Here is a 24,281-nt window from a genome sequence, read left to right as displayed (position 1 = left end):
GTCAAACGCTCTCACCACTGCACCCCTGCGGCGGGGTATACTTGATGCAATATCACTTGGCACTTCGTCAAGTCTTGGCGAACAGAATTTTTTCGTGGCAATACGCAAATTTCATCAAATAAAGGTGACCCATTTCCACGACCACATTTTTTGCCGGAGTTGCATATTTCTTCTTTTTGCTGCCTTTAGTTATTTTGAAAACTGGTTCATTCGAATAGTTTCTTGCAGCCCTGATTACTTATAATTAAAGATGTTCTACCGCGATTACGAAATGTGTGCATAGTAAATGGTGCTAGGCTGACCTCTGATCTTTGACCAAGTGGTAAAAATGCAGGGATGAAACTAGAGCAACGAACGCCACGTGTGTGCAGAGTGTACAGTAGGCCCTTGCTCAAATTTTCCTGGTTCATACACTGACACTCGCAACGAGTAAAAAAATGTCCCAAAAAGTGGCACTGTTTTTCTCCCGGTTTAATATATTCCTGGATAACATGATTTCACAACTACTACAAGTTTCACCAGAAATGTAGTTGCATAATACATGATACGTAGTCACCTAATAACAGAAGAATAGGAAACAAATCATTTTATTTTTTCCCGCCCCCAAGTTCGTCTTGAAAATTTGCGCGCTTCCGTGCATATATTCTGGGAAATTATTAAGCGCATAATGGGACCACTGCTTGACGATTATTCTAAAGATACAAGGCTGTGCTTGGTGTAAAGAAGTTAGTGGAACAACTTTAAAAGAGAAGAGAAAAGGAAATACGTGCTGGACTCTTTTTTGCCCTCTTCCATCCCTTTGTCACGCTAACGCAATTCTTTACATGAAATTGCAATGTCAACTATATGCCCTCCTGAACTGATGGATATGTACATATCGGGTGTCTCTGCATGATACAACCATGCATTTCTGTTTTCTGTCTACCTCTAAGTGCACAGCTGTAAAAATCTCTCAGAAAAATGAGCACCGTCAATGTAGGCATGAGATTCTGGGTGGGCTCGAGTTTCTGTAAGCACAGGTAACATTTGCAAGTGTGTGAGCCAATTTCCTTTTTAAATACTGCATTCCATGCTTCATTCACAGTGAGGCACCAAGAATGCACAATGAGGTCTGCTTTAGCAGAATGAGCCCTGGATTCCACGCTGCTTCCAGCATTTTTTATTATTCCTCCTGTGCTATTTTTGTTAATATGTATACTTAGGGTTATTCGTTTTCGAGTTTTATATTTTTTCAAATTCGGGGGTAAAAACCAGGTGTTATTCTTTTACTTGATAATAGGAGAGAAATGGGTTTTTTGTGGAAACACTCCGAAATTATTACGGTTATGTCTTGGGTTGCTTTAAAGGAAGTATTTCACAATTGGGCATTTCCATCGAGTCATGTGCAACGGTCAGTTTTTGGACAAGAAACATTTTATTTACGTGGGTTGGCCATCAACATTTTACACGCCTTTATTAACATACAAAACCATCTGCACGTGCAACATTTCAGTTTCCATCGAAGACCTGTCTGGTCTCTGGAGAGATCTTAGCTGAGAGAACATTCGGTCAACATCAGAGAGGCCATTAGCCAGACACAACAATGTCAATGCTGCATTTGTTAGCCTGACGTAGCGCACAGTTACGTCGTTCTAATAGTTCATCAGTTCAATACTTTCATTTGTGGGGCTTACTTCTAGCAACTACTGGTTACACTCCCCGCGAAGTGAGCTTACATTGCCCGTCACGGAAATAAAGAGGTCGGTAGTCATCAAACGACTGACTCAGTAGCCGCTTCTGGAATGGATCGATTAAGGCACCCAGTTTCATACTGTCAACTGGTTTTTTTGTTTTTGAGACGTTCGGTTTCAGAGTGCAGCCACATTTTGTGAAGATTTTTGTACAAAACTCTTCACAAAAAGCTTTCACTAATCTGGCACTACTTTTGGGTAACACAGACGAAATTGCTCGATCACTTTTAACGATCATTGTGAAAAACTCGATAGTCTGCTGTAGATTGAGGTTTAGAAGGTTATGTGCAAAACTCTTCACAAAAAGCTTTCACTAATCTGGCACTACTTTTGGGTAACACAGACGAAATTGCTCGATCACTTTTAACGATCATTGTGAAAAACTCGATAGTCTGCTGTAGATTGACGTTTACAAGGTTATCGAAGCTTTGCATCAGAAGTTTTCCGCTTTCAAGCGTTTTCTGGACGTCTAAAAGTAGCTCGAGTGCATCTCTCATTAATACTGCCGTTGCATAAAGAACCTCTTTTATCAGAAAGTGTCACTCGAATAGCTTCTGCTTTGATGCTTTCATAAGAGCTTTTAACAAATACTATATCATCACAGAAATGTCTATGTTGCTATTACATCAAGATTGTACCACAACAGGCCAGTACAATGTTAGTGTAGTGCATTTTATGTACATCCGTGCAAACGGGATGGCGGCGCCATCTGCCGGGAATCTTCTGCTGCTGCTACTGCGTCTACCCGTTAGTTTCAGTGCGCTTGTTTTGGCAACGTACATAGCACGTGATTTTCATTAACCATATATGTTCGCTTAGACCTTAAGAAGTCTAAAGAAAGGCATTTCTGTGTCATTGGAGGCTCGGAAGCCATTATTCCAAGAAAAAGCGGAACTGAAACCGAAACCGAATACCTGGGGCCAGATCCCGCGACGGTTCCGTTCGGGAACTGGTTCCTTTCGCCGCTCCTAATTGGTTGCTGCGTCACGTCCGGCGTGACCCCCAAAACTTCCGGAGGCGGCTCCACGTTTTTCGCCTACGTCACGGAGCGGCACGGGGCGGGGCCATCGCTCCGAAAGGAACCGTTTTGCCGGCCGGCGCAGGAACCGCGACGAGTTGGTCTGCTTCGAGATGGAACCGCTCTGCGCTCGCTGTGGCGCCTCATGGCCGTAGTCGAGCGACGGCGCGCGCCGCGCAGCTGCTTGAGTACTGCCGTGGTATCATTTTTTTTTGTGTGTGTGTGTCTTTTTTGGGCAGCGCTTTGCGGGTTTAGTAAACTGACGCAGTAAAAAAAAAAAAAAAAAAAGAAAAACGAGACAACGCCTTCTACATGTCGCAGGAGGTTTTGCGGCAACACTGGCTAAGGCTGCGTGCCGATCGCGAAGCGAAGTGGGGACGAAGGGGTATGCCGGGCTGCCGTCAGAAGCAAAGGTGCTCTACGCGCTTCGATCGCTACTTAGCGATCGGGAGCTCGGCCAACAGCAGTGCGACCATTTGAATCCGGCAGTCGTAGAGACAAATAATTCGCGTCCCTAAGTGCGGACTGAGTTTTCCCTCCTTCTACATCAGCGGAAGGGGAGCAGACGGTGGCTGACTGGGTCGAGTGCAGTCGGATTCCATGTGTCATCGGCTGCGTCCTACATTGACAGCTATTCACGGAAAGGTCGCGCATACTCACGACGCTTGAGCGGCCGATAAGGCTACGGACGCTGCCCCGCTACATAGGCAGGCGCGGACGCGCCGGCGCGGTGCCGGTATCAAGCAGCTCGTTCGTACTCGCAACGGCGGCAGCAACTCCTCCGTCAAAGAGCTAGCGTGATTCGGACTGCATACTACGGGCGTTGTAGAAATCGTTATTAGGATATTTGCCACTCTGTGCGAAAGGCAGAACTTACAAAAACTTCACAGCGAGCGAGAAAGCAGACGACGCCGCCGCGCGCGCAGCACTATCTAGCGGCGAAGAAAGGTACTCATGAGCCAAGATAATTGCTTGGCAGTTGTTAACAGGATGCTTCTAAGAATATTTCAGTCTATTATTCACTAGTTTGCATTACCATGAAATTATTAGATTTATTTCGTGCTTAACACCACTTTGGTACAAGTATTTGGTACCAGAAAAAGCCACATGCTCGTGATGGACACGCCTACGATCTGGGGCCATCGCTGATTGGCCGCTGTCTTTCCCGTCTTCGCCGTGAGGTGGCGCCCGCCGTCTTGCTGACGTCAAATTGACGTCATCTTGAAAGAGAACGGTTCCCGAAAGGAACCTCCGCTGGATACGGCCCCTGAGGCCAGATATGCCAGAACTACATGGTTTAGTAACATCCCGACGAAAGCTCCGCCCCCGTAGCCTTGGCTCCATAGCCAGAAAAACCTGTCCGCGAGTATAGCAACAAAAATTCGGGAGCGCCGCGGCAAGGGGGGGGGGGGGGGGGGGGGGGAAGGTTAGTTTAGCAATTCAAAAATTATTGAGGCTGAAATCAGAAAGAGGTGAGAATGGCGGCCCACTAGTTTATTTTGAACTGACCTCTGTGTTGTTGCATGTCAGAAACAAAATACAATGCAATTCTCCATAGGTATATTGCTCAACTTGAGAGCGTCTAGAACGAGGCTTTCAATTTTCCGCACGGTGACCTTTCCATACAGTTCTTGCAAACAAAGCAATCGGCTTTCGATATGCCGTGATTCCTCAACATAGTAAGTTGCCACGGTGGGATACATATGATTTGGGATGCGCTATCGTTGCTTCCAACCACAGCGATTGCAAAAGCACGGTGTTTCAGAGACTCCAGTATTGAGATTTCAGCGTCCGCAGCCATCTCCCCGACGATGGCAGTTTCTTTGGCATGTCTGCATCCGTAGCACGTCGTGCCGTCACATTTCGGAAACATTTCCCGAAATAACGGTCCCGCGTGATCACTCGCGCCTAGCGGCAGGTTGTCATCCCGTGAAGAAGCCCTCTGCACGGTTCACACTGTCTTCGCCGTTGTTTTGGAAGAAACTGTCAATGGTGCCTTGCACTTCTGCAGCACAAACATAGTTCTTATGCTTTTGTGAAGCGATGTGTATCTTGATGTCGTTCTTGCTGCCGTGCAAAACGCTCACATCGTGGCGTTAAAAGTAGTTTTAACACCGTGGCTCACGTCACAGTGCATGTGGTACAAAGTCCATACATGTCACCTTTTTCGCAAACTATCAAAGCACAAACTCAGTCGTGCACGATTTCCAAAATACTCGCAAGTACTTCTTGGCTGTCAAAAGCGCCATCGATTGCTCAAACTCGGGAAAACACAAAAGTTTGGTGATCCGCTATTCCGCTCTTCACTCCACGACCTGAGAAAGCCAACTGAAGGCTAGCGCACCGCACCCAAGATCTCAATCGCTAAATGCGCGTGCCAATCCGGAAAATAAAATATAGCATCACCCGTTGTTTGCTCGCGTTCATGGCAATGCTGGCGGCAGCTACCTCAATTTAAGGTGCATGCTAGTACCTAACAGCTCCCGCACTGCTTCCCGGCATGGTTATATTATAAGATGTTACAGGATTATAGCCTTAAAGTGCAAAAAAAAAAAGCATTTAAAATATTAGAAAAAAAAATGTTGGGCTGTGGCAGCCACATTTTGAGAGATTTAAGGTCGCGTCCGTACAATCGCGAGATGTAATCAAAATTCGGGAGACTCTCGGATAATTCGGGAGAGTTGGCAGGCATGTAATGTGCATGCGCTTCATTTAGCCTGTCCATGTGACTTAGGCTAGCGGTTTTAAAAGGGGACGCAGAAAATAAAATGGGCAATTCAGTCAAAATTCTCAACTCCTTTTTCTTTAATTCGTTATTGTTAGGTGCTGCAGTGAGCCCCTAAGCCGGGCTGTATGGTCACTGCCAGCTGCGCCATTCGGGGAGGGAGGACAGCCGTCGCGGAAGGAAAGGGCTCTGACCTTGAAAGAAAGAAAATAAACATGGCCACCAACTGCACTCAGATTGGGTTCTTGATGCAACGGCACGAACAGATCCACTTCGCTGATTACAGCACGAGAGTGCTATGCTACTGCCATAGCCGATCACATCACTAACTTTCACTCTCTCCCATTGTACAGTATTTGTCAAAAGTATACGGCCCAGTGGTTTTTCTTCTAAGCCCCGTAACGGGGCTCGTATCGCAATTCTGGCGTTCCAAATGTCATAGATGACAAAGCACGTCCTTATTCTGCTCTAGCTTACATTCATATTCCAGTATTGCTACCAGGAGCCGCGTTACAGGGCTTAGAAACAAAACCCTTGGGCCGTATATTATTGACAAAGACTGTACATTGTATGTTGTCTTCATTGGCTTCCACTCATGTGCGATGAGCCCAGAACACACCACTATTGTAATGCCAGCTGCGCAAAACGGTCGCAAAATTTTACAGTGCCTGATCACTAAGGTACCTAGTCTCTGGACTTGCCTGAAGCCTACCCTAGAAACCTTAGCCTCGAACCCAAAAGGAAATAAAATGCGACGTGTAAAATGCACATATGCCCAACTAAGCTAAACCAGTGGCATCTATTTCTTGTCTTGTTACCTTCATGCTTTTACCTGCATCGTGACAAATTATTACAGAAGTACAAACATAAAAAAATAACATTTTTAAAAGTGCAATCACTGAAAAAGTGAGTGAATTGTGCTTCTGATGGTCCTGGTGCATCGTGAATTCTGTAGACTTTTGACGACAGAGAATGATAAGTCTTATACAGCATCAAGAGGAGGACAGGTCAGAAGACCAAAGCTTCTGTTGACTGCATATGCTATATTTCTCACACAAAAAAAAAAAAGCGATGAGAGGCGATACACAAGGAAAACGCGGGAACAAGCTTCACGGTTGATCTTCTCAGCTTTCCCTTTTCGTGCTCGTCCAACTGCCATTTTGTAGACAACCGCAGTAGAATAATTCCTTTTGTTCCACATTGCAAGACGGCACATTGAAAGTGCAATAAAGGTCGCAGTATCTCTACATATACTATACAGCTTTTCAAGTTTATTTCTGCAAAAATATTTGTCATGTAACTATTCATGAAAAAGTGTGGTTAACTCTTAAAGTAACTATGACTCTTAAAAAAAGTCTACAAGCAATAAGCTTTGCTGCATGCAACAAAACTTTGCAAACATGCTGAAATCCAAAAATTGCGCAATTCTTACCAAACGCTCAAGGGTTTCAATTGTAATTACTAAGCCACTACATCAACTAACTTAAAATTTGCAGTTCCACAGTCAGCCTTAAATGTTACACAATTGTGAAGAAGTTGGTTACATTTTACAGATTAAAATAATATATATTGGCCTAACTAAACTCTGCCTTCAACTGTGTAAAGGAACAGCATTATTAGCCCTGTCTGCGACTCCCTTAACGGATCCTCATTTGCGTACATGCATTTCCTCATTTGCATACATGCCTTTTGGTACTCACTTCATCACTGTTGCATCAATTCGTGCCTCCATTCTCCTCCACAGCATTATGTAGTAATATAGTAAATCACGCAACATGCCACATTTACTCGCATAATAAGCCCACTTTTTCTTCTGAAGTCAGTTTAGGGGAGGGATCAGTATGCAGGGGAAAAAAATCTCGACAGATCTTTTGCCGCCTATCCTTCCACCCATCAATCATCAACAAAAACATACGGTCAGCCTCGTCACGACACCAGCTTTTAGCACTGTGCACTTTTCCCTTTTTCTTTAATTCTCAGCATCAAAAGTGGTAATGGATTCATCGTGCAATTAAACATGGTTGATATAACTTTAACCAAGCTGCATAAATGTGCCTACACGCCTTGCTTAGAGGTTGCATGTCTATCTTGGGATCAAGAATCCCAGAGGGTTCCATCCCATCCCAAAGCCATTGCCCTTTGTGCATATTTTCGTGGTAGCACCAACCTCTTCTAATGAGCAGGGGTGTGAAAATAGAAATTTCAATATACAAATTTGAATATGTTTGTCATTCAATTCATATTAGAAAAACAGATATCCAGAAATTACCGAATGCACCAAAAATTTACCGCAGTTTCCCCACACTGCGAGCTTCACTGTGAAAATGTTTGGCCGCGTGGGCAGCGCAGTGAGGCACCCTCGAAAAATGACTGGGACGTTTTGTGAAGAGGGTCTTTCCAACACTATGTGCAAAGAGAACTTCATGAAGCAGAGGGAAAAAATGACGCTCTTTCTTCACCTTCATCTCAAATATAGACATCCATTGTACAGGTGTTCAACATATAATATTACAGTCATGTCTGGCAAATCTTTCAGACCCGTTCAATAATTCGAGCTCTTAGCTGAATCGGACATTTTTTCTAGTTCCTTCAAGGGCAAATTAGTGTGGGTATATTGTATTCAGCAGCAATGTAAAAGCTACACAAGGTTTTATGCAGGCCCATCTTGTACAAAACACCAGTATATGGAATCCCGTACAAAATATGTACGGGATATATCAGTAGGGAATACACCTCCATGCAGTTGCTGAAATAAAAAGGGTTAACTACTTTCCAATTTTCTATTCTTTTTCACAGACCAAAAATTCGAAATTCAAAGGCATTTTCTCCCCGTATTAGCATTCGATTCATACTCAAAAATTTCAATATTTGCACACCTCTAATAATAGGCGAGCATTTCTCAATTCTGCAGCCATTATAAGTGGGCATAACCTTGCCATTCTGTTGAGATGCCCCTCACCAATTTAAGGTAAAAGTGCGATCCGGCACTCCCCAAGTCTCCAAATTCCCAATGTCACTTTAAAATGCCATGAACACTTCAGCTGTAAGTGAAAGTTATGCAGTAAACCCTCGTTAACATGAACTCGCATATCTCGAAAAACCGGTCAAGTCGAAAATTTTCCACACCGTGCCTTCACCTCCCATAGGTGCTATGTATTAGCTCCCGTTTATCTGAAAGAATTTTTCGGCCGTAATGCTGATATCTCGAAATTTTGACTGGAAGGACCGAAGGGAAAGTTTATTACCGAAAGGTGATAAGGGCTTTGGGCGAGCCCTTTGTCCCTATACTAAGTGCTGAACGTGGTCACGTTCGAAGAGCGAATACAAAATTCCCACGGACGCAACCTTTTTTCACCTTGGGCAGTCACGTAAGCGCCGCTCGTGCGCAGAGGCTAATGGGTCTATCGGACAGTCGGTTCAGCGTGGTTCGGTCAGCTGCCTTTCGCAGATGCATACTGGCAAGAACGATTTAGTGATTGTGTGGTACTGTATCGTCGCGTCATGCGCACGAAGCGTTAGCTTTGATTTTTGTTGTGTATGTGGTGCCCACAACAAAGTTGAATGCAGCGGCGCCGACCAATGGCGTGTGCGATGCGCTCAGCAGCTCGAGGACGCTTTCGTCAGGCCGAATGCCAAAGCGAAGGAGGCAAGCATTACCAAGTTCTTCCTTCCAAAATACAGTGGAGACCACTTACAACGTAATCGCTTATAGTGCGGGACCGGATATAATATACTTTTTGCCGGCCACCAGTGTGACCCTCATAGAACTCAATGCAAAATCAAACCGCTTATTATGCAGTCGCACGAAGCGAAATACCGGTTATAGTGCGGTTTTGAAATCCGCTCGGTGACAGCACGGAACAGGAAGTGTGCATCCCTACGTGGCACCGGGCTTCCCTACACGGCACACAGCTGGAGCGCCAGAGCCGCCGCTGCCGCCGCGCATGGCATGCAGCATCCCATGCCCACTCTTCGTCTTGCACAAGATTGTGCAACAGCTACGCTTCTCTGTCCCTGGCGTTCTTTCGCTTTCCTCCCTTTCATGCATCTGAGTCGCATCATGTTTTCTAGCCATGACCAATGCTTTCCTTCACTTGCGCTTCACTCCTTTGCTCTTTTCATAAGCGGAAACGGTCGTTGTGGCTGTCCCTCGGTCCCTCCGTTTTTGTTCGAGGTTCAGGCAGCATGCTGTGTGCCTCCGATTGCGCGCAGTGGATTCGTGGCCTTCAAACAGTTTGGGGCAGGGGCAGTGGCGGTGTTCCGTCTTTTTGCAAGTCGATCTTCGTTGCCGAGCTGCTATCCTTATGGCGTCCGCTTTTTAAAAGCCTGGGAAATGACAGGCCTTATCTCCGGAAACGAAGGAGCGCATAATCAAGGACGTGGAAAGTGGTGTGACAAAAGCTTCGGTTGCCAGCAAGTATGGTGTCGCTGACACAACAGTTTCCGCAACCTGGAAGAACCGTGACAACATACGGAAGCAGCTAGAAAAAGACTGCGCGTCTCTGGCAAAGAAAAGGATTCGTACGCCTAAGTATGAAGACGTTGATGAGGCCTTGTTTAGGTGGTTCCGCGAAGTGCGAGCACAGAACGCCCCAGTAAGTGGCCCGATGCTTCAAGCGAAGGCTAGGAACTTCGCACACCTGTTTGGACATGACGGCTTCAATCCACTGAATGGATGGATTCAGCGATTTAAAGATCGCCATGGGATTAGCTGCAGGGTGATTTCGGGCAAAAGTGGAGAGGTCAATGACGCCTGCATTCAAGCGTGCTTCGCGTTCATCTGGAGACTCTACTCTCAGCGTACACGGACAAAGACGTGTACAATGCCGAAGAGGCTGGTGTGTGCTATAACATGCTTCCCAACCGAACCCTCGCATTGAAAGGCGGCCCTTGCTCCGGCCGAAAGGTGTCAAAGGAGCGTGTCACTGTTTTGTTTTGTGCAAACATGGACGGATCCGACAAGCGGCGCTTGCTCGTGATAGGAAAATCGAAGAGGCCTCGATGTTTCAAAAAGAGAGAGCATCTTCTGATGACATACGAGGCAAATTTGAAGGCCTGGATGACCCGAGAATTGTTTGGCAAATGGCTGAAAAAGTTTGACGACATGGTCGCGGCAAAACAAAGAGTCGTTTTGATGCTTGATAGCTGCACTGCTCACAATGTTCAACCAAAACTGAGTGCAGTGAGCTTGAAGTTTCTGCCCGAAAACACCACTGCGAAGTACCAGCCTCTTGATCAAGGCATGATTGCTACGGTGAAAGCCCTGTACAAGAAACGCATGTGTGAGCGAGTTGTTTTAAATTTGCAACGACAGGAAGTTGTTAAAGTTGATGTGCGCGGAGCCATTGACATGATAGCAGCGTCTTGGTGGCAAGTGAAACCCACAACAATCAAGAGGTGTTTTGAGAAGGCCGGGTTCGTGCGCGATGCCGGAGCTTCGGATGACGGAGCTCCAGACGCCGATCGGAGCTGCGATGCCGGTGACGAGACCGTCGATGCGAACGAAGTGTGGTCCGATCTTGTGGGAAATCACTTTGTGGATGTATCCGACACGTTCAAAAGCTACGTCGACGAGGATGAAAACGTGTCCGACATCAATGAGGAGGCAACCACCGAAGAGGCAATCGTTGCGGCAGTGCGTTGTGCTGCAGAGAACGCACCGGATGAGTCGGACGATGAGGCGGATAATGAGGAAGAGAACACGCCAGAAGTCTCATGCAAGGACGCAATAGAATACTTAGGTAAAGTAAAAGCCTACTGCACGAGGAATGACTTCAGCGATGAGGTGGTGAAGTGCCTCAGCTCGGTGGAAAACGAGCTAGTCCGTAACGCCGTGAAGAGGCAGCGGCAGGCAAAAATTACGGCTTTTTTTCCCAACTGCTTATAATGTGCCCCAAAAAGCGATGCTTTAGCATACCCTGTGCAGCGTGACGGCAAAGGTTTGCGCGACCGCCTTCGCGGAACTGGTCACGTGTTGATAACAAGCGCATACACAATTCCGTGGCGGCGGTCGCTTTGATTTCCACGATCGTGCTGCACGCGGAATGCTAGAACTTATAAGCGGCCAGAAGACTTGAGTGTATTGCATTCTGTTCAGTGATTAAAAGAACGTTTTTGAAAGGGAAGCTATCCATCTGGTGTGTATTGTGACCTGAAAAAAAATTTTTTTATGGTTACAGTGCGGTACCGCTTATAGTGCGGATTTTCGCGGACCCCGTGACCTACGTTATATGCGGTCTACACTGTAATAAAATTGCTTTTCCTGAAAATTCTTCTGCGTTTATTACAAAAGCTTCCCTTGTGCAGTGGAGTGTCGACGGGTGAGACGGACCGAGGACCACCAAATCATTTTCGCTCGTCGCTGTCAGGTTCTGGGTTTTTAGAAAATTTGGTGAGTCACCCGGAAGCAGCTCGCCAGGCAGCCAATCGCAGAAGGCTTTGGGCTACTCAATTTCAGTCCTGGCTTTCTTTTTTTTTTTTTTACGAGCGAAGTTCGTTTTTCTAATCCGGTTTGAGCGAAGAACCTGCAGACAATCACTTCATCTGATCCGTGCATCGAGACAATTCAGTAAAGCTCGGTAGGATAGTAAAGGAAAATAAAAAGGCTAGTGTGGCAAGATATTGTTAATTTTCGAAAGGAGCAGGAGAAAGTCACTGCTTGCAATGCAAGTATGCATCGCAGTGTAGCAGCACACCTCTGCGCTGCAACTTTTTGTTTAACACGATGCGTTACAAAACATTTCATCAGTGTTATTGTATTTCAAGCTGTGTAGTGTTAGAAACAGGATATAGCATAACTGTACTCCAATTGAACAAATGACAACAAGCGGTAGCAAAGCAATGCAGAAAACGCACCTCTCTGTCGCAGAGTACCGTCACTCCGTGTGGTGTGCACCAGCGGCAATGACAGGCGTTGCAGGCGGCGTCGCGCAACAAATCGCCAAGGATTGTTGCCAGAAAATTTTCGGCACTTTTTTAGCTCGAAACTCCACTTATCTCGAAATTTTTCCCGGGTTTTACAAGTTTGAGTTAATGAGGGTTTACTGTATTTTGATCTCCAGAAACTATAGCATGGTGCCGAATAGGTGCATGGACACTTTTCTAAACTCTTCCATATTTTATGGCCCAACACGCGTCAACTTTTACCAAGATGCACGGCAGCCTCGGCCACCGACACGACACGGCAAAGCAGGAAGTTGCGCCACTTACCGCACTGACCGTGCGTACTTGTGCTTGTGTGCCATCAGGGAGAGTGAGCAGGGCGCTGCCAGGGTCCACGTGGATGATGGAGACCGTCCCGTCTGGGTTGTTGATGGTCTGCACCATCGTCGGCGTGTAGTGCGTGATGGGGCTGGTGTAGAGCGTCTGCACAACACAATGCAATCCACTGAATTGACAAATTTCTAGTGCTGCAGCACAACTACCTGCATTCTCCCAAAAACCCTATGTCTGAAGCCGATTTCGGGCGTCCACAGAAAGCGCGACAGATACTGCATTTTTCCTTTGCTGATAACCAATCACTATGAAGTCAGAAACACATCCACCTCCGGTTGGCCTGCTTCACACAAAACTGTGTGTGCCAAACTGTGTTACAAAGTGTGGTTCGTAATTAACGCCACCGCCAATAAGAACATTTCCTTAAAGGGGGAGCCGGGTCTTGAAGACGAAAAAATCGCGAAAAAAACGATTTTTCAATTTTGTTGTATTTGGATTCCTCACGACTTCCTGCATCTATTACTGAAAATTCATCGCCAAAAGACGCCTTTTTAATTTAATATGCGGCATTAAAGGGCCAAAGTGACGAGAAATACGCACGAGCAATGCGCGAAAATCTTCTGTTTTGCAGCGTCCATAACTTCGAAACTAGTTGCCGGATCACGGCCATCTTGGGCTCATTCGAAAGAGGCTCCTTTTGACTTGCTTTCCCGCCAAGTCAAGCCAGTCCAAGCCGCCCAGCAAGCAAAATACAAGTCAAAAGCTGAACGGAGTATAGGGCTACGTTATTGGCTCTCACGCGTCACGTGATAAATTCTCTGCATGTGATTCGAGCGCAGCCACCAAGACGGCGCCATCTTGTCAAAACATTGATAGCTGCTATGCCTCGCAAATTTCATACTGTGCACAAGTTTGGCAAAAAGCGAAAGAAATGCGCCCAAAAGCGTCGCAAACTGCCGGTGTCATCAGTGGTAACCTCTGCAGACCCGCCTGGAACGCCGGAGTGCTCGACGTCAGCCGAACGCGACACGGTAGGCGAGACTGCCGCTGTCGTGACAGTTGCCGATCCGCCTGTTTCTGTAGGTGAAAACTTTCAATCAGAGCGCAACAAATGTGCCGAAAACTGGCGCAAACTGCCGCCGTCACCTGCGGTAATCACTGTGGACTCGCCTGGAACGCCGGAATGCTCGACGCCAGCCAAACGCGACTCGGGAAGTGAGACGGCCGCTGCCGTGAGAGTTGCCGATGCCACGGTTTCTGTCAGTGAAAACCTTCAACCGGAGCGCAGTAGAATTGACCCGCACTTTTTAACAAGTGAAGAATGTGACATTTTGATGACGCGAGCCGCGGAAGCAACTACAGAGCTGGTATGTTTCGGCGACGGCACGGAAAACTGAGCTTCTTGCGCCGATGCCTAGTGCGCCGAGCTCGTCATCGACGGCACACACGCTTGTGGATCTCCGCGCAGTGAACCGTTTGCTCGAGTGTGCTGCCTGCAGGGTGTGTCGTGGGACAGTAAAAATATCGAAAGATGAGCGGGAGTACGGATTGGCTGCAAAGCTAAAAATGGAATGCAGCAACTGTGGTGAACGATCTACGGAATGGAGCTCTCCTCGGGTCGCAACGAAGTCGGCATCAAACTGCAAGCCATTTGAAATTAATCTACTTGCGGCACGTGCTGTTCAAAGCACAGGGCTGGGGCAGGCAGCTCTAAATGACATTTTTGCAAATCTTGGAGTGTCACATAGAGGCCTCCACAGAAAGACCTACCAGCACTATTTGAAGGACAAATTAAATCCAGCGGCGACACGAGCATGCAGCGAGAGTTTGGGGGAATGTGCGAAAGCAGTTACAAAACTCTACCAACAGCTGAACTTCGGGAACCCTGGCAACATAGCAGTTTGTTTTGATGGGACCTGGCACACACGTGGGCATTCATCGCACATTGGAGTGGCCACAGTTATAGAGCTGTTTTCTGGCTATGTGCTAGACTATGTAGTCCTTTATAATTTCTGCCTCGGGTGTGAGTGCGGACCAGAACCCAACAGCCCAGAGTATGCAGAGTGGAAAGCAAACCACATTTGCCAAAAAAACACAAGCAGCAAATCAGGCCAAATGGAGGCTGAAGCAGCCCTGATTCTGTTTCAGCGATCACTCTCCCGTCATGGCCTTAGATACACAACGATGCTGTGCGATGGTGACAGCAGGTCATACCTAACAGTTCAAGAGGCCGAAGTCTATGGCTTTATTGCAGTTGAGAAGGAGGACTGTGTGAACCACGTCCAGAAACGAATGGGGACAGCACTGCGAAACCTTGTTTCAAAGAATAAGTCGGACAGTGAGCGCATCGGCGGCAAGGGCAGACTCACTGGAGACCTTATTATGAAACTGACCAGCTATTACAGTTGGGCGCTCAAATCACACATTGGCGATGTTGACAGTATGCACAGAGCAGTCATGGCGACATACAATCACATTACTTCGAATGATGTGAAACATGACCACAGCCTTTGCCCAAGTGGTGCCAACTCATGGTGTAAGCACAATGCCGCTATTGCAAAAAATCAGCCACCTCCAAAACACAGGTACAATCTACCTGAACATGTGTGCCGTGCACTACTCCCTGTGTACCAGCGGCTTGCAGACAAAACACTCCTGCAGCGATGTCAGCGTGGCAAGACGCAAAACTGCAATGAGGCATTGCACTCTCTCATCTGGAGCCTTGCACCAAAAGAGAAGAACTTTTCTCTGTTTGCGGTTGAAAATGCAGTTGCAGAAGCTATCATGCGGTTCAACCTTGGCACGCAGCATGCCAGCTCTAGCATACTTAGGGAGCTGCAGTTAGAGCAAAGCAGCAAGGGCAGTTATAGAGCAGCTGAGAAGGATCGCAACCGTGCCGTGAAGTCTGAGAAGAAACGTGCCGCCTCGGCAGCTTTCCAGACGTCCGTGAAAAAGAGGCAACGAAGTAAACCTCATGAAGACTATTCTCCAGGGGCCTTCTAAACTTTCAGTTCAAGTGATTGAGCTGCTTTTTTTATGAATAAATTGATTCATGTCATCAAGCTTCATTTTTCCCATTTTTCTCAAAAACAAATTTTTTTTTATTCTCAGGTTTTATGAGGGGCGTAGCTTCACTTCTGCTGAATGAATATTCACCATTCTTGTTTTATCTGATTTCTGCATGTGTGAAGTTTGCAATAAAACCATAATGCAATGCATATCTGGTTCAGAACATTTTAAAAATTTGCAAAAATTAAGAGAGGGCAACTTGAATTATCAACTTGAAACTTTGAACTTTCATAACTTTTTGTAGAATGGGCACAGAATGATGAAACAAATGTTGTTGCAAACCTTAGGTATCTGGGAATATGTATATATGTATGATTACTGCTTATGACATTTAGTTTTTTTTTCTAGCCTTGTCATAGGTTTCACACATAAAAGTTTGGCTAAAATGTAAGCTACATAATATAAAGAAAATCTGAGTGCATATTTGAAATCAGCATGCAAAATTACACTAAACTGGAAAGTTTCATGTTGATAGCCCCAATAGTAAAAAAATTTTTCTCAAGACCCAACTCCCCCCTTAAGATATTTTCTGTGAAGCACATGCAATGTGTGGTCTAGAAGCATAGCCGCCTGATTAACATAGTAAAATACTGATTAATAATTGGGACACAGCAAACACCATCCTGACAAAATGCCCTGCTGCTGAATAATAAGCCATGATTAACTAAGTTAAATTGTCTGTGTTTCTTTAACATTATAGATCAGTGACGCGCTCGAGCCAATCAAGAAAGCGAAAAAATATATGAGCACCTTCACACCCACCCTGCAAGAAACCACACCTTAGTGTAAAAAGTTTGGGGAAGGGAAGGCAGGCTTACAAGCCAAAATTGCTCAGACAAAGCAATCAAACTATGCTCTAAATTATGTATCAATCATAAAATGCAATGACATCCCAAGAGCTCTCACAAGTAGGCACTTGACTTATTGTGGTAGTGTTCGAGTGGGTTGCAACATTTCGGTATGAAAATCACAGATCACAACACGAAAAGAAGCCGCCCACCTTGTCGATGCGCACGCCAGCCGTCGCAGTCAGGGTGGCAGCTTCGGTGGCGGCTTCGTTGGCAGCTTCTGTGATGGCCGCCTGCTGGGCAGCCGAGGTCAGCTGGAGGGGTGTGGGACTCTTGCTGCCCGCCGTTGCCAGCTTTTCCTTGTCGTCCTCCTCAAAGGCCGGCAGGAGGTCCTCCCGGCCGTGGAACCGGTAGCAGTTGATCACAATCTGGCGCAGGGCGTGTGTCCACGACACCTGCTGGGGCGGCCCCCCCCAACCCCAGCCCCCCTGCCTTAGCTGACAACTGCTGCCCAATAGAGGGTCCCGCCGCTGCGACACTGCACAGACTGAAGGCACGTTTATACTCCAACGTAACACACGTGCAGCACAGCGGCAACGTCCCAGTGGTCAGAGCAAGCCCCACTACACTCCGACGTGACTTAGCCGAAGACTCATTCTGCAGCTTCAGGTTACTCGGACTGTGCTGGCGACGACTTGGGTCACGTGCCTATTCTACCACGCCGAAGCTGCCCGCTTGGAATCCCAGGATGCTCCACTATGCAAAATCCAAGCTGGAGGCTGCTCTGCAATGCCAGCGCTCCATTTCTCATTGGTCCAATGTAATAATAAACCAGATATAATGATCGATTATCGGCGGTAAATCGGATACGACGATAGTTTTATCGACACCTGGTATCGACACCACAAAAATTTGTCTGAATGTTTTATAAAAGTAAAATACTAAGAAGAGAATGACGTGAAAACTCGACACATGTGGTGAAACGAACTGTTGACTCGTCTGTTGACTCGTTTGAACTTGCAAGCAATAGCGTTCCCTTTCTGCAGTTGGAAACGCATTGTTTCTTTTGAGTTTTCATTTTTTATAGGGTCTTTACATTCAAATTGTAAACACTGCTTCTTTTTGCTTGATCTGTCTGTTGTCTCATTCGAACCTGCACACGATAGCGTTCCCGTTCTCCCCTTGGAAACGCATTTCAAATTCAGGACAACCGTGTACCCCTGTCCATAAGCGGAGTACCGCATCTCATAAATTTCATGACAGGTACCTCGTCGCCGACGTATGGCTTCCTGTGCATCTGTGCCGTGGCCAGTCCCACAACACTGGTGCGCATCAACGCGGCCGGACTGTAGGGGGGCCAAATTCTCACCATGTGCGGCATAGCCAACCGGGCGTCTCCAACTGCAGTTCGCCCGCACGCTCAAAACGTTGGAGTATAACCGAGCCTCGAGAGACTGACCAAACAGAAAAATGCACTGTGGACACACCTTTTGTTTGTCCTCTTCTGAGCGTGCATCGCTCCGGACATTGGCCCAGGGCAGGTCGCTGGGCCACCAGAGAGGTCGGGTCGACTCCCTGCCCCAGCCAGGCTTGCCCCGACCGGTGGAGTATTTCAGCATGAGGGGGATGAATGCCCGCAACTGTGCCTGGGTCATCTTCTCCACGGGTGTGGGGATGCCGTCCACCACCAGCGGAGGCAGCTCATGCAACGTGGGGTCGTCGGGAGTCTGCAGGGGAGCCTGCTGGGCCAGGGCGGCCTCCAGCTCCCCGACCAGGACCCCTCGGCAGGCACGAACCACCGTCTCCAAGGGGTGCGCCCCGAACACCTGCACCCCAACTTCTTTGGTGATTTGTCATCAAACAATAACACAAGCCCAGACCAAAATGCTCCAGAAATCGCCATTTCTTACAACATTTACCAACAGGTGGCACCACCTTAAAGGTGATTCATGCTGGATTGAGAGCAAACATTTGAGAGTTCTCAAGGGCTTTCAAAGTGCTGCCTAAACTTTTTAAGGGACTAACGAGCTGGGCAGTTTACCAAAGCACGATTTTCTATACAGCACCTTTTATTGCAAAAGGAACTTTTAACAGCGAACCAAACAAATTCACTTTCTAGTCTAAGCTTTCACAAAAGCATCATCATCACCATCACCACCACTATCAGCTGGACTATAGCCACTGCAGGGCAAAGGCATTTTCCATAGCCCTCCAAGTAAACTGTTCCTGTGCTCGCTGCATCCACTTGACCCATGCGAATTTCTCATGGCTTCTTTTCTTCCAAGTTCAACAGTGACGCTGTTAAAGCCTCGAACCTTTTTCTGAGCAATCTTCCTCAGACAGTCCGACCTCATTGCTTAAGGGAAATCTTGAATCAACTAAAAGGACACACATATAGCAGGAAACATGGAGGAGTGCTTGTCCGTGCCCAATGCTGTGTGCATCCTTTTAGAGTTTTCAACTTTTCCCACTGCTTTCACAAAACATATATTGGGGCACACCTAGCAAGCTTCTTTGCTCACATATCTTATTTTAGGGGCAATTTTAAGACTCCAACCCGAGACCAATCACGCATTTTTCTCCACCACCGCATGTGTCTGGTCATCCTCCTTGAAAGTGTCTAAGACAAACATACTTTCACGGAAGCCCCTCTTGAAGGGAACCCTAGCGCACTCGAAATGTGTTCGAGGTTTTAACGCTGCTATTTGCTTCAAAGCCAGAACTGAACACTGCATTATTTGCTAAAATGTTTGAATATTCTCAGAATTAAGCCCAGTCTCCAACTATGCAGTCGGCAACCGGTGGAGGGCACCACCCACCTTGAAGTGGTTCTGCGGCTTCCCAGGCGTGACAGCCAGCACCACAGCCTGCTGCCCGACGCGTGTCGTGTACTCGTCAATGGTCGCCTTCAGCTTCCTGCACGAGGTCGCCACGAGCATGAGGAGAGACCATGCTTCTTCTGCTGGCCTCCTTTGGCTGAGAGAGATTCTTACTTAACCTCGCGTCACTTAAGCCTGTGGGCTGTTCACTCTTGATTTGCAAAGCAGTAATGCCTATATATATATACACGCCAACCTAAGCGGCAGCTTTCAAGGCTTATTTGTAAGAGTACAAAGCCTACTACATGGCTGGCCAACTATTCTAACTGAAGAATGCATCTTCATGGGGAAGCCCATTTGCTTAGAGGAAAACTTGTGGGGGATTTTTTTTTTCAACATTCTTGGTTCACAATTTGATCAGCCTACAGTTACGGCTACAAAACATAGCGTGTACATGTTGACTGGCTGAATTAGTGACTAAAATTGAAGCTTCGGCTACCATTTGCCTGAAATGACCATAAGGATGGTCAAAATTCTGTCCTTCAGTAAGCACAGACTGAGTATAGGCAGCTGTGCATTCAGTAATATCATGCAGCCAAGATTGCCCACAGGAATCTCCCAGACTTAAGTTATCAAATCAGAAACTTTTCAATTCTTTTGCGCCGTAATAAAACACTGAACAGAGGCAAAATCTGGTAAATATAACCAGAAAAGTAAGGAGACGAGGAAGGAGAAAAAGTGTGCTTGAGTTGTCCTGTAAAGGAACACTTCAGAAGAAATACAGGCAACACCACCAATGGATCACCAATGAAAGTCCTTACAGCGGTTCCACTGAAGGCAGAGACCTCAAGTTCAGATGTCCATAACTCAAAGCGCTGATCATGAAGTCCCCTTTCCAGGTCTAGGAAAAGAAATGTGCATTTCTGAATAGCTTTGCAAAGCTATCTTCTCCTCTATGCCCTTCCTCCTCCTCCTCATAGCTGACAAGCTATGCTGAGGGGTGCATGCTTGAGACTCACAGATGTTATCCGACAGGCACCTTCGGCAGTGGAAGGTCCTCAGCTTCGCCAACCAGTTTTTGTTCTCAGTGAAAACACAAAATTTCACTCTGGATTTAGAAAAGACGAGCTTTGTGCTTTTCCCAAGGCACAAAGGGAGAACTGCGGGCATCCGGGACCCAAGGCCTGCTCCTTGAGTAACACCGCTGTAAAGGAGTGCAGTGAAGGCAATGCCTGTATCTATTTACAATTGCCCAATCTGTCCCCCTGTCACATCCACTCATCCGAGGCCAAGAAATAAAGGTGGCACAACACATGGTGGCCTTTACCAAAGAGTATGCCCCTGCTAGTCCAGTGGTAGTGCCCACACCAGCCTGATGGCGACTGCCCCTTTCCAATGTGCAGCTTCATAGTGGCTGCAACTCTGACTGGTTCACTTACCTGAGTAGCCGGGTCTGCTGGCGCTTCCGGATGGATGGGTTCGTCTCAAAGGTGTGTGGCCGCTTCCGCTTCTTGCCAGTAGCGATGGCCGCGGCGGCGGCCACGCCAATGGGGCCTGAGTAATTACAAGACTGGCCTTAAAACACAATCTGCGCAACCTATGTCATGCGCAAACTCAGGGGCAGAACAGCCATAAAGATGTAGTAGAGGTGAATGCAAACGCTTACTGTGCCTCACCACATAGATTAAGCTGAAATTGAGCCCGTGTGTGCCTTTCTTCGCACTGTTCTGTGCGTTTCACACTGCAGAGTGCTTTTCATGAATACATAACTCGCCTACCAACAAATTGTTCTATCCTGTATTATAAATCTGTTGCACTCTATCACCGATCAAGAACTATAAGCAAGCCAAAACATCCATTTTAGCTAACCTCATCAGTCTCCTTACCCCTTCTACAGCTGCTATTCCGCTCATGCGAAGACAGGGGACCAGACGTTGCTGAAAGCACTGATGACACAAACACAGATGATGCTGCGCAAAGCAAGCAGGCCTAACTTGTGCACATAAAACTACACTGTAACGAAAGTGAATGCTACACAAGTGTCCAGCCATCAATAAGGGCAGGATTTCAGAATTCTTGTTTCTTTTCCTGTTGTTTTTTACTAATGTTCTCTTTTCACTTCCTAGCACATCTTACCTTTGACTCACTCAATACCCTGAGGCGCAAGCGAAATAAATTACTCAAAGAGAAGTCAACCGATTCCTGAACTGGGCTCTCCCTTATTAGCCGCACTGCACCATCCTTCCACAGGCTTGTCTGCAAAAGTGCATAAGTATGTAGTTGCTCTTTCCTGAAAATTTCCTAAGCTCTCTGGTTTAATGAGGCGATCGAATATGCAGAAGCCTCAAAGCCCTCCAAGTTACATAGTCAAAGCAGTAGTAGTAACACAGAGAACACAAAAGTACAGGGCAGTCAAAGGGATTGCATGACTAAGTGTGGCAAGTGCCAGCAACTTGCTCGTACGTCTGTAGGCAAAATAACTTTCACTGCCATCAAAAACTGCAAGCAGCTAGGAGCACAAGCCGAACGCAGCACTGACCCGCAGCGGCCAGCTGGATGGTGACATCGTCGGCAACCGTGGACGAGGACAGCAGGTCAGAGTCATCGAAGGGGCTGTCGGGGCTTGAAGGTGGGTCACTCAGGTCATCGGCTGACATCATCGAGTGGCTCACAACAGCCACGTTCATAGACGGCGTCAGCTCCCCACCGTCCCCGTTCATTCTCCTCAAGGGGGCGCCAACCACCGGAAGCAACGCCTCAACCGCTGGCTGCATGTCATTATTAAAAAATCACCACAATCCCCCTGTCTGCCACCCTCTGCTATATATATATACATTTTTCCATCTTTTCGAATCCACTAGTTCCTCTAGTACACTAGTAGAGCTAGTTCCTCTAGTTCACTTTGACGAATACTGCTATCTTGCACAACTGCCCATAACCAGCCATTTTTCTCACTCCTGTGCCCAACAGTGAGCATTCTATCTGTAAAGTCATACTCTCGTACTTGTGTTGCACAGGCAGTTTCGAGTACCATTCAGCTGAACGACAGTTTAGCTTTGAAAATGACGAACTGGCTGCAATGATGTGGCATCGTGAAACACCGCTCAACTTCTTTATCACATGAGCTGGTGATGTGAGAGCAATTTATGACAAATAAAATTGCCCCTTTTAGTTATGACTAAATTAAAACATTACTTCTGCACAAAATATCATTGAATTACCACTCCAGCGCAAGTTTTTCGCTCAAGAATGCCACAAATAAACACCATGCACACAATCCAATCGAGGCATGTCTGGCTGCACTGCTCATTACATTGGTTTTCTGGTGACAATTTATGGGTTTGAGTGATTACACTAATTTGGCTAGTAACAGTTGCCCATAGGGACCTATACGAGCCAGGATAAGAACCCTTCATGCGATTTGAGAACAAATGGCAATGAAGAAATGTCACTGACTGGGCCAGTGTGGTGCATCTGCTGACTACTGGTTAAACCAGCTCACCTCTGGCCCCCAACCTTTGTCAAACTGAGCCGTCACTGAGATCTCGACTGCATTTGGTGCTGCCATGCATAACTGCCACTCAGTTCAGATGACGATAAAACGACCTGCTGTTGAAAAAGCCCATGTAACGGGTTACATGGGCATAGCATTTTGAGACGCACTAGAGGTGCATGCTAAGACGTTCGGGGAACTGACTTCAATAGCCCAAGATAACTGCCGTGGCTTGGAACAGCACATCTACAGCACCGGGAGCAGAGTATGTTGTGCATTGAGTATTTTAACAACCAAGGGAAGAGGCTGATCCAACATGGCACAGTTATGAAGGACTGCTCCCAGGGTTAGCCTATGTGCAATAGCACTTGTCTGACAATTTCATGCCAAACTTGAGCTTCTTTCTCAATGGAAGCAAACTGGCATGAATCAAACAGTCTCTTTTCTCGACAGTCTGTTCTCAAAGGTGTAAAAGAATAAGCAACAAAAAAGGAAATCATTGTCTAGCCTTACGAAAAAGCCTGTTTGCAGATGTAACAGTAGATGGCTGCTTCGGAAAGAGTTCAAAACCAGCTGACCATGTAAGCAAGACCCAAAGGCTGTAATTCTGTCACGCTGATTTTCACACAACAAATCAAGAAAGTCTGGCAATTGTTGTCACTTGTTTCTCATCTACGTTCTAATTGATTGTCTCCACGATTCTGCCATACTTCACACTGATCAATAAAAAAAAAAAAAAAAAAACCCTTATGCTTTCCTTTCAGTCAGTGACTGTTGGTTCACTTCTTGTTTTCATCTCAAACACTAGCCATGATACAGTGCTCATGTCAGCAGCCCAAATATGTAGTAGGCTACTCTACTCCTAATGATGAAGAGGCAGTTACGTAGCCTCGCGGAAGATTAAAATAAAGTTGTAAATATGGGCCTCGCCACATATTCCTTTAAGCTCAGCATAGCTTCATGAAGACCAGGTTTCTCAAGTATCGTGAAGCTCTTAAAACGCTTAGCCATGATGTTTTCTCATCATCTGAATTTGGTGTACAAATAGACTATATTCCTTAATTTCAGAAGGGAATTTCATCTGGTGACCCATTTCTTATCACTGCATAAACTGCCTTCACTTGGCCTGCCTAGCTCTCTTAACAAATGTTATCTGCAGGAACAAAAACAATGCAAACTGGTTAATGGGTGTCAGTAAGGTAATGCTGCCATACTTTTTAGGATTATGTTGTGTTTAATGTAGACTAGAGGTATTGTACATGCTGACGTGTAAAATATGCTTATATGCAGATAGTAGTTGCATTATCTACCACAGTGACCTTCATATTACTGAACTTTTTTCTCTCATTTGTTTCGATTTCAACCCCTAAGCAATAGCTGACATCAAAGATTCATACAAGTAGCATGGAGGATGAAAAAACTGC

General features: G+C 46.5%; 1 protein-coding gene across 5 annotated transcripts in view; it reads right to left on the bottom strand.

The window, feature by feature from the left end:
- Positions 1–24,281, bottom strand: part of LOC146178897 (DNA-binding protein P3A2-like) — a 33,813-nt gene that overhangs the window by 7,259 nt on the left and 2,273 nt on the right. For 3 of the 5 annotated variants that reach the window (XM_084578633.1, XM_084578636.1, XM_084578634.1), the window contains exons 2-7: positions 21,904–22,132; positions 20,804–20,918; positions 19,365–19,461; positions 18,033–18,371; positions 16,758–17,003; positions 12,683–12,838 (exon numbers count right to left, since the gene is read on the bottom strand). In XM_084578633.1, coding sequence (XP_084434759.1) covers positions 12,683–12,838; positions 16,758–17,003; positions 18,033–18,371; positions 19,365–19,461; positions 20,804–20,918; positions 21,904–22,084 — 1,134 coding nt within the window. In that variant the 5' untranslated portion in view covers positions 22,085–22,132. Of the gene's footprint in view, positions 1–5,541; positions 5,668–12,682; positions 12,839–16,757; positions 17,004–18,032; positions 18,372–19,364; positions 19,462–20,803; positions 20,919–21,903; positions 22,133–24,281 lie in introns of those variants that run through there. The other 2 variants (XM_084578637.1, XM_084578635.1) reach the window with 2 other exon arrangements.

This window comes from Amblyomma maculatum, chromosome 9 (genome assembly GCF_055883805.1).
Source record: "Amblyomma maculatum isolate TAMU_Amacu chromosome 9, ASM5588380v1, whole genome shotgun sequence".
In the NCBI taxonomy this organism is placed as follows: domain Eukaryota; kingdom Metazoa; phylum Arthropoda; class Arachnida; order Ixodida; family Ixodidae; genus Amblyomma; species Amblyomma maculatum.
The sequence above is the reverse complement of the archived record's forward strand: the minus strand, read 5'-3'. Positions and strand labels throughout refer to the sequence as shown.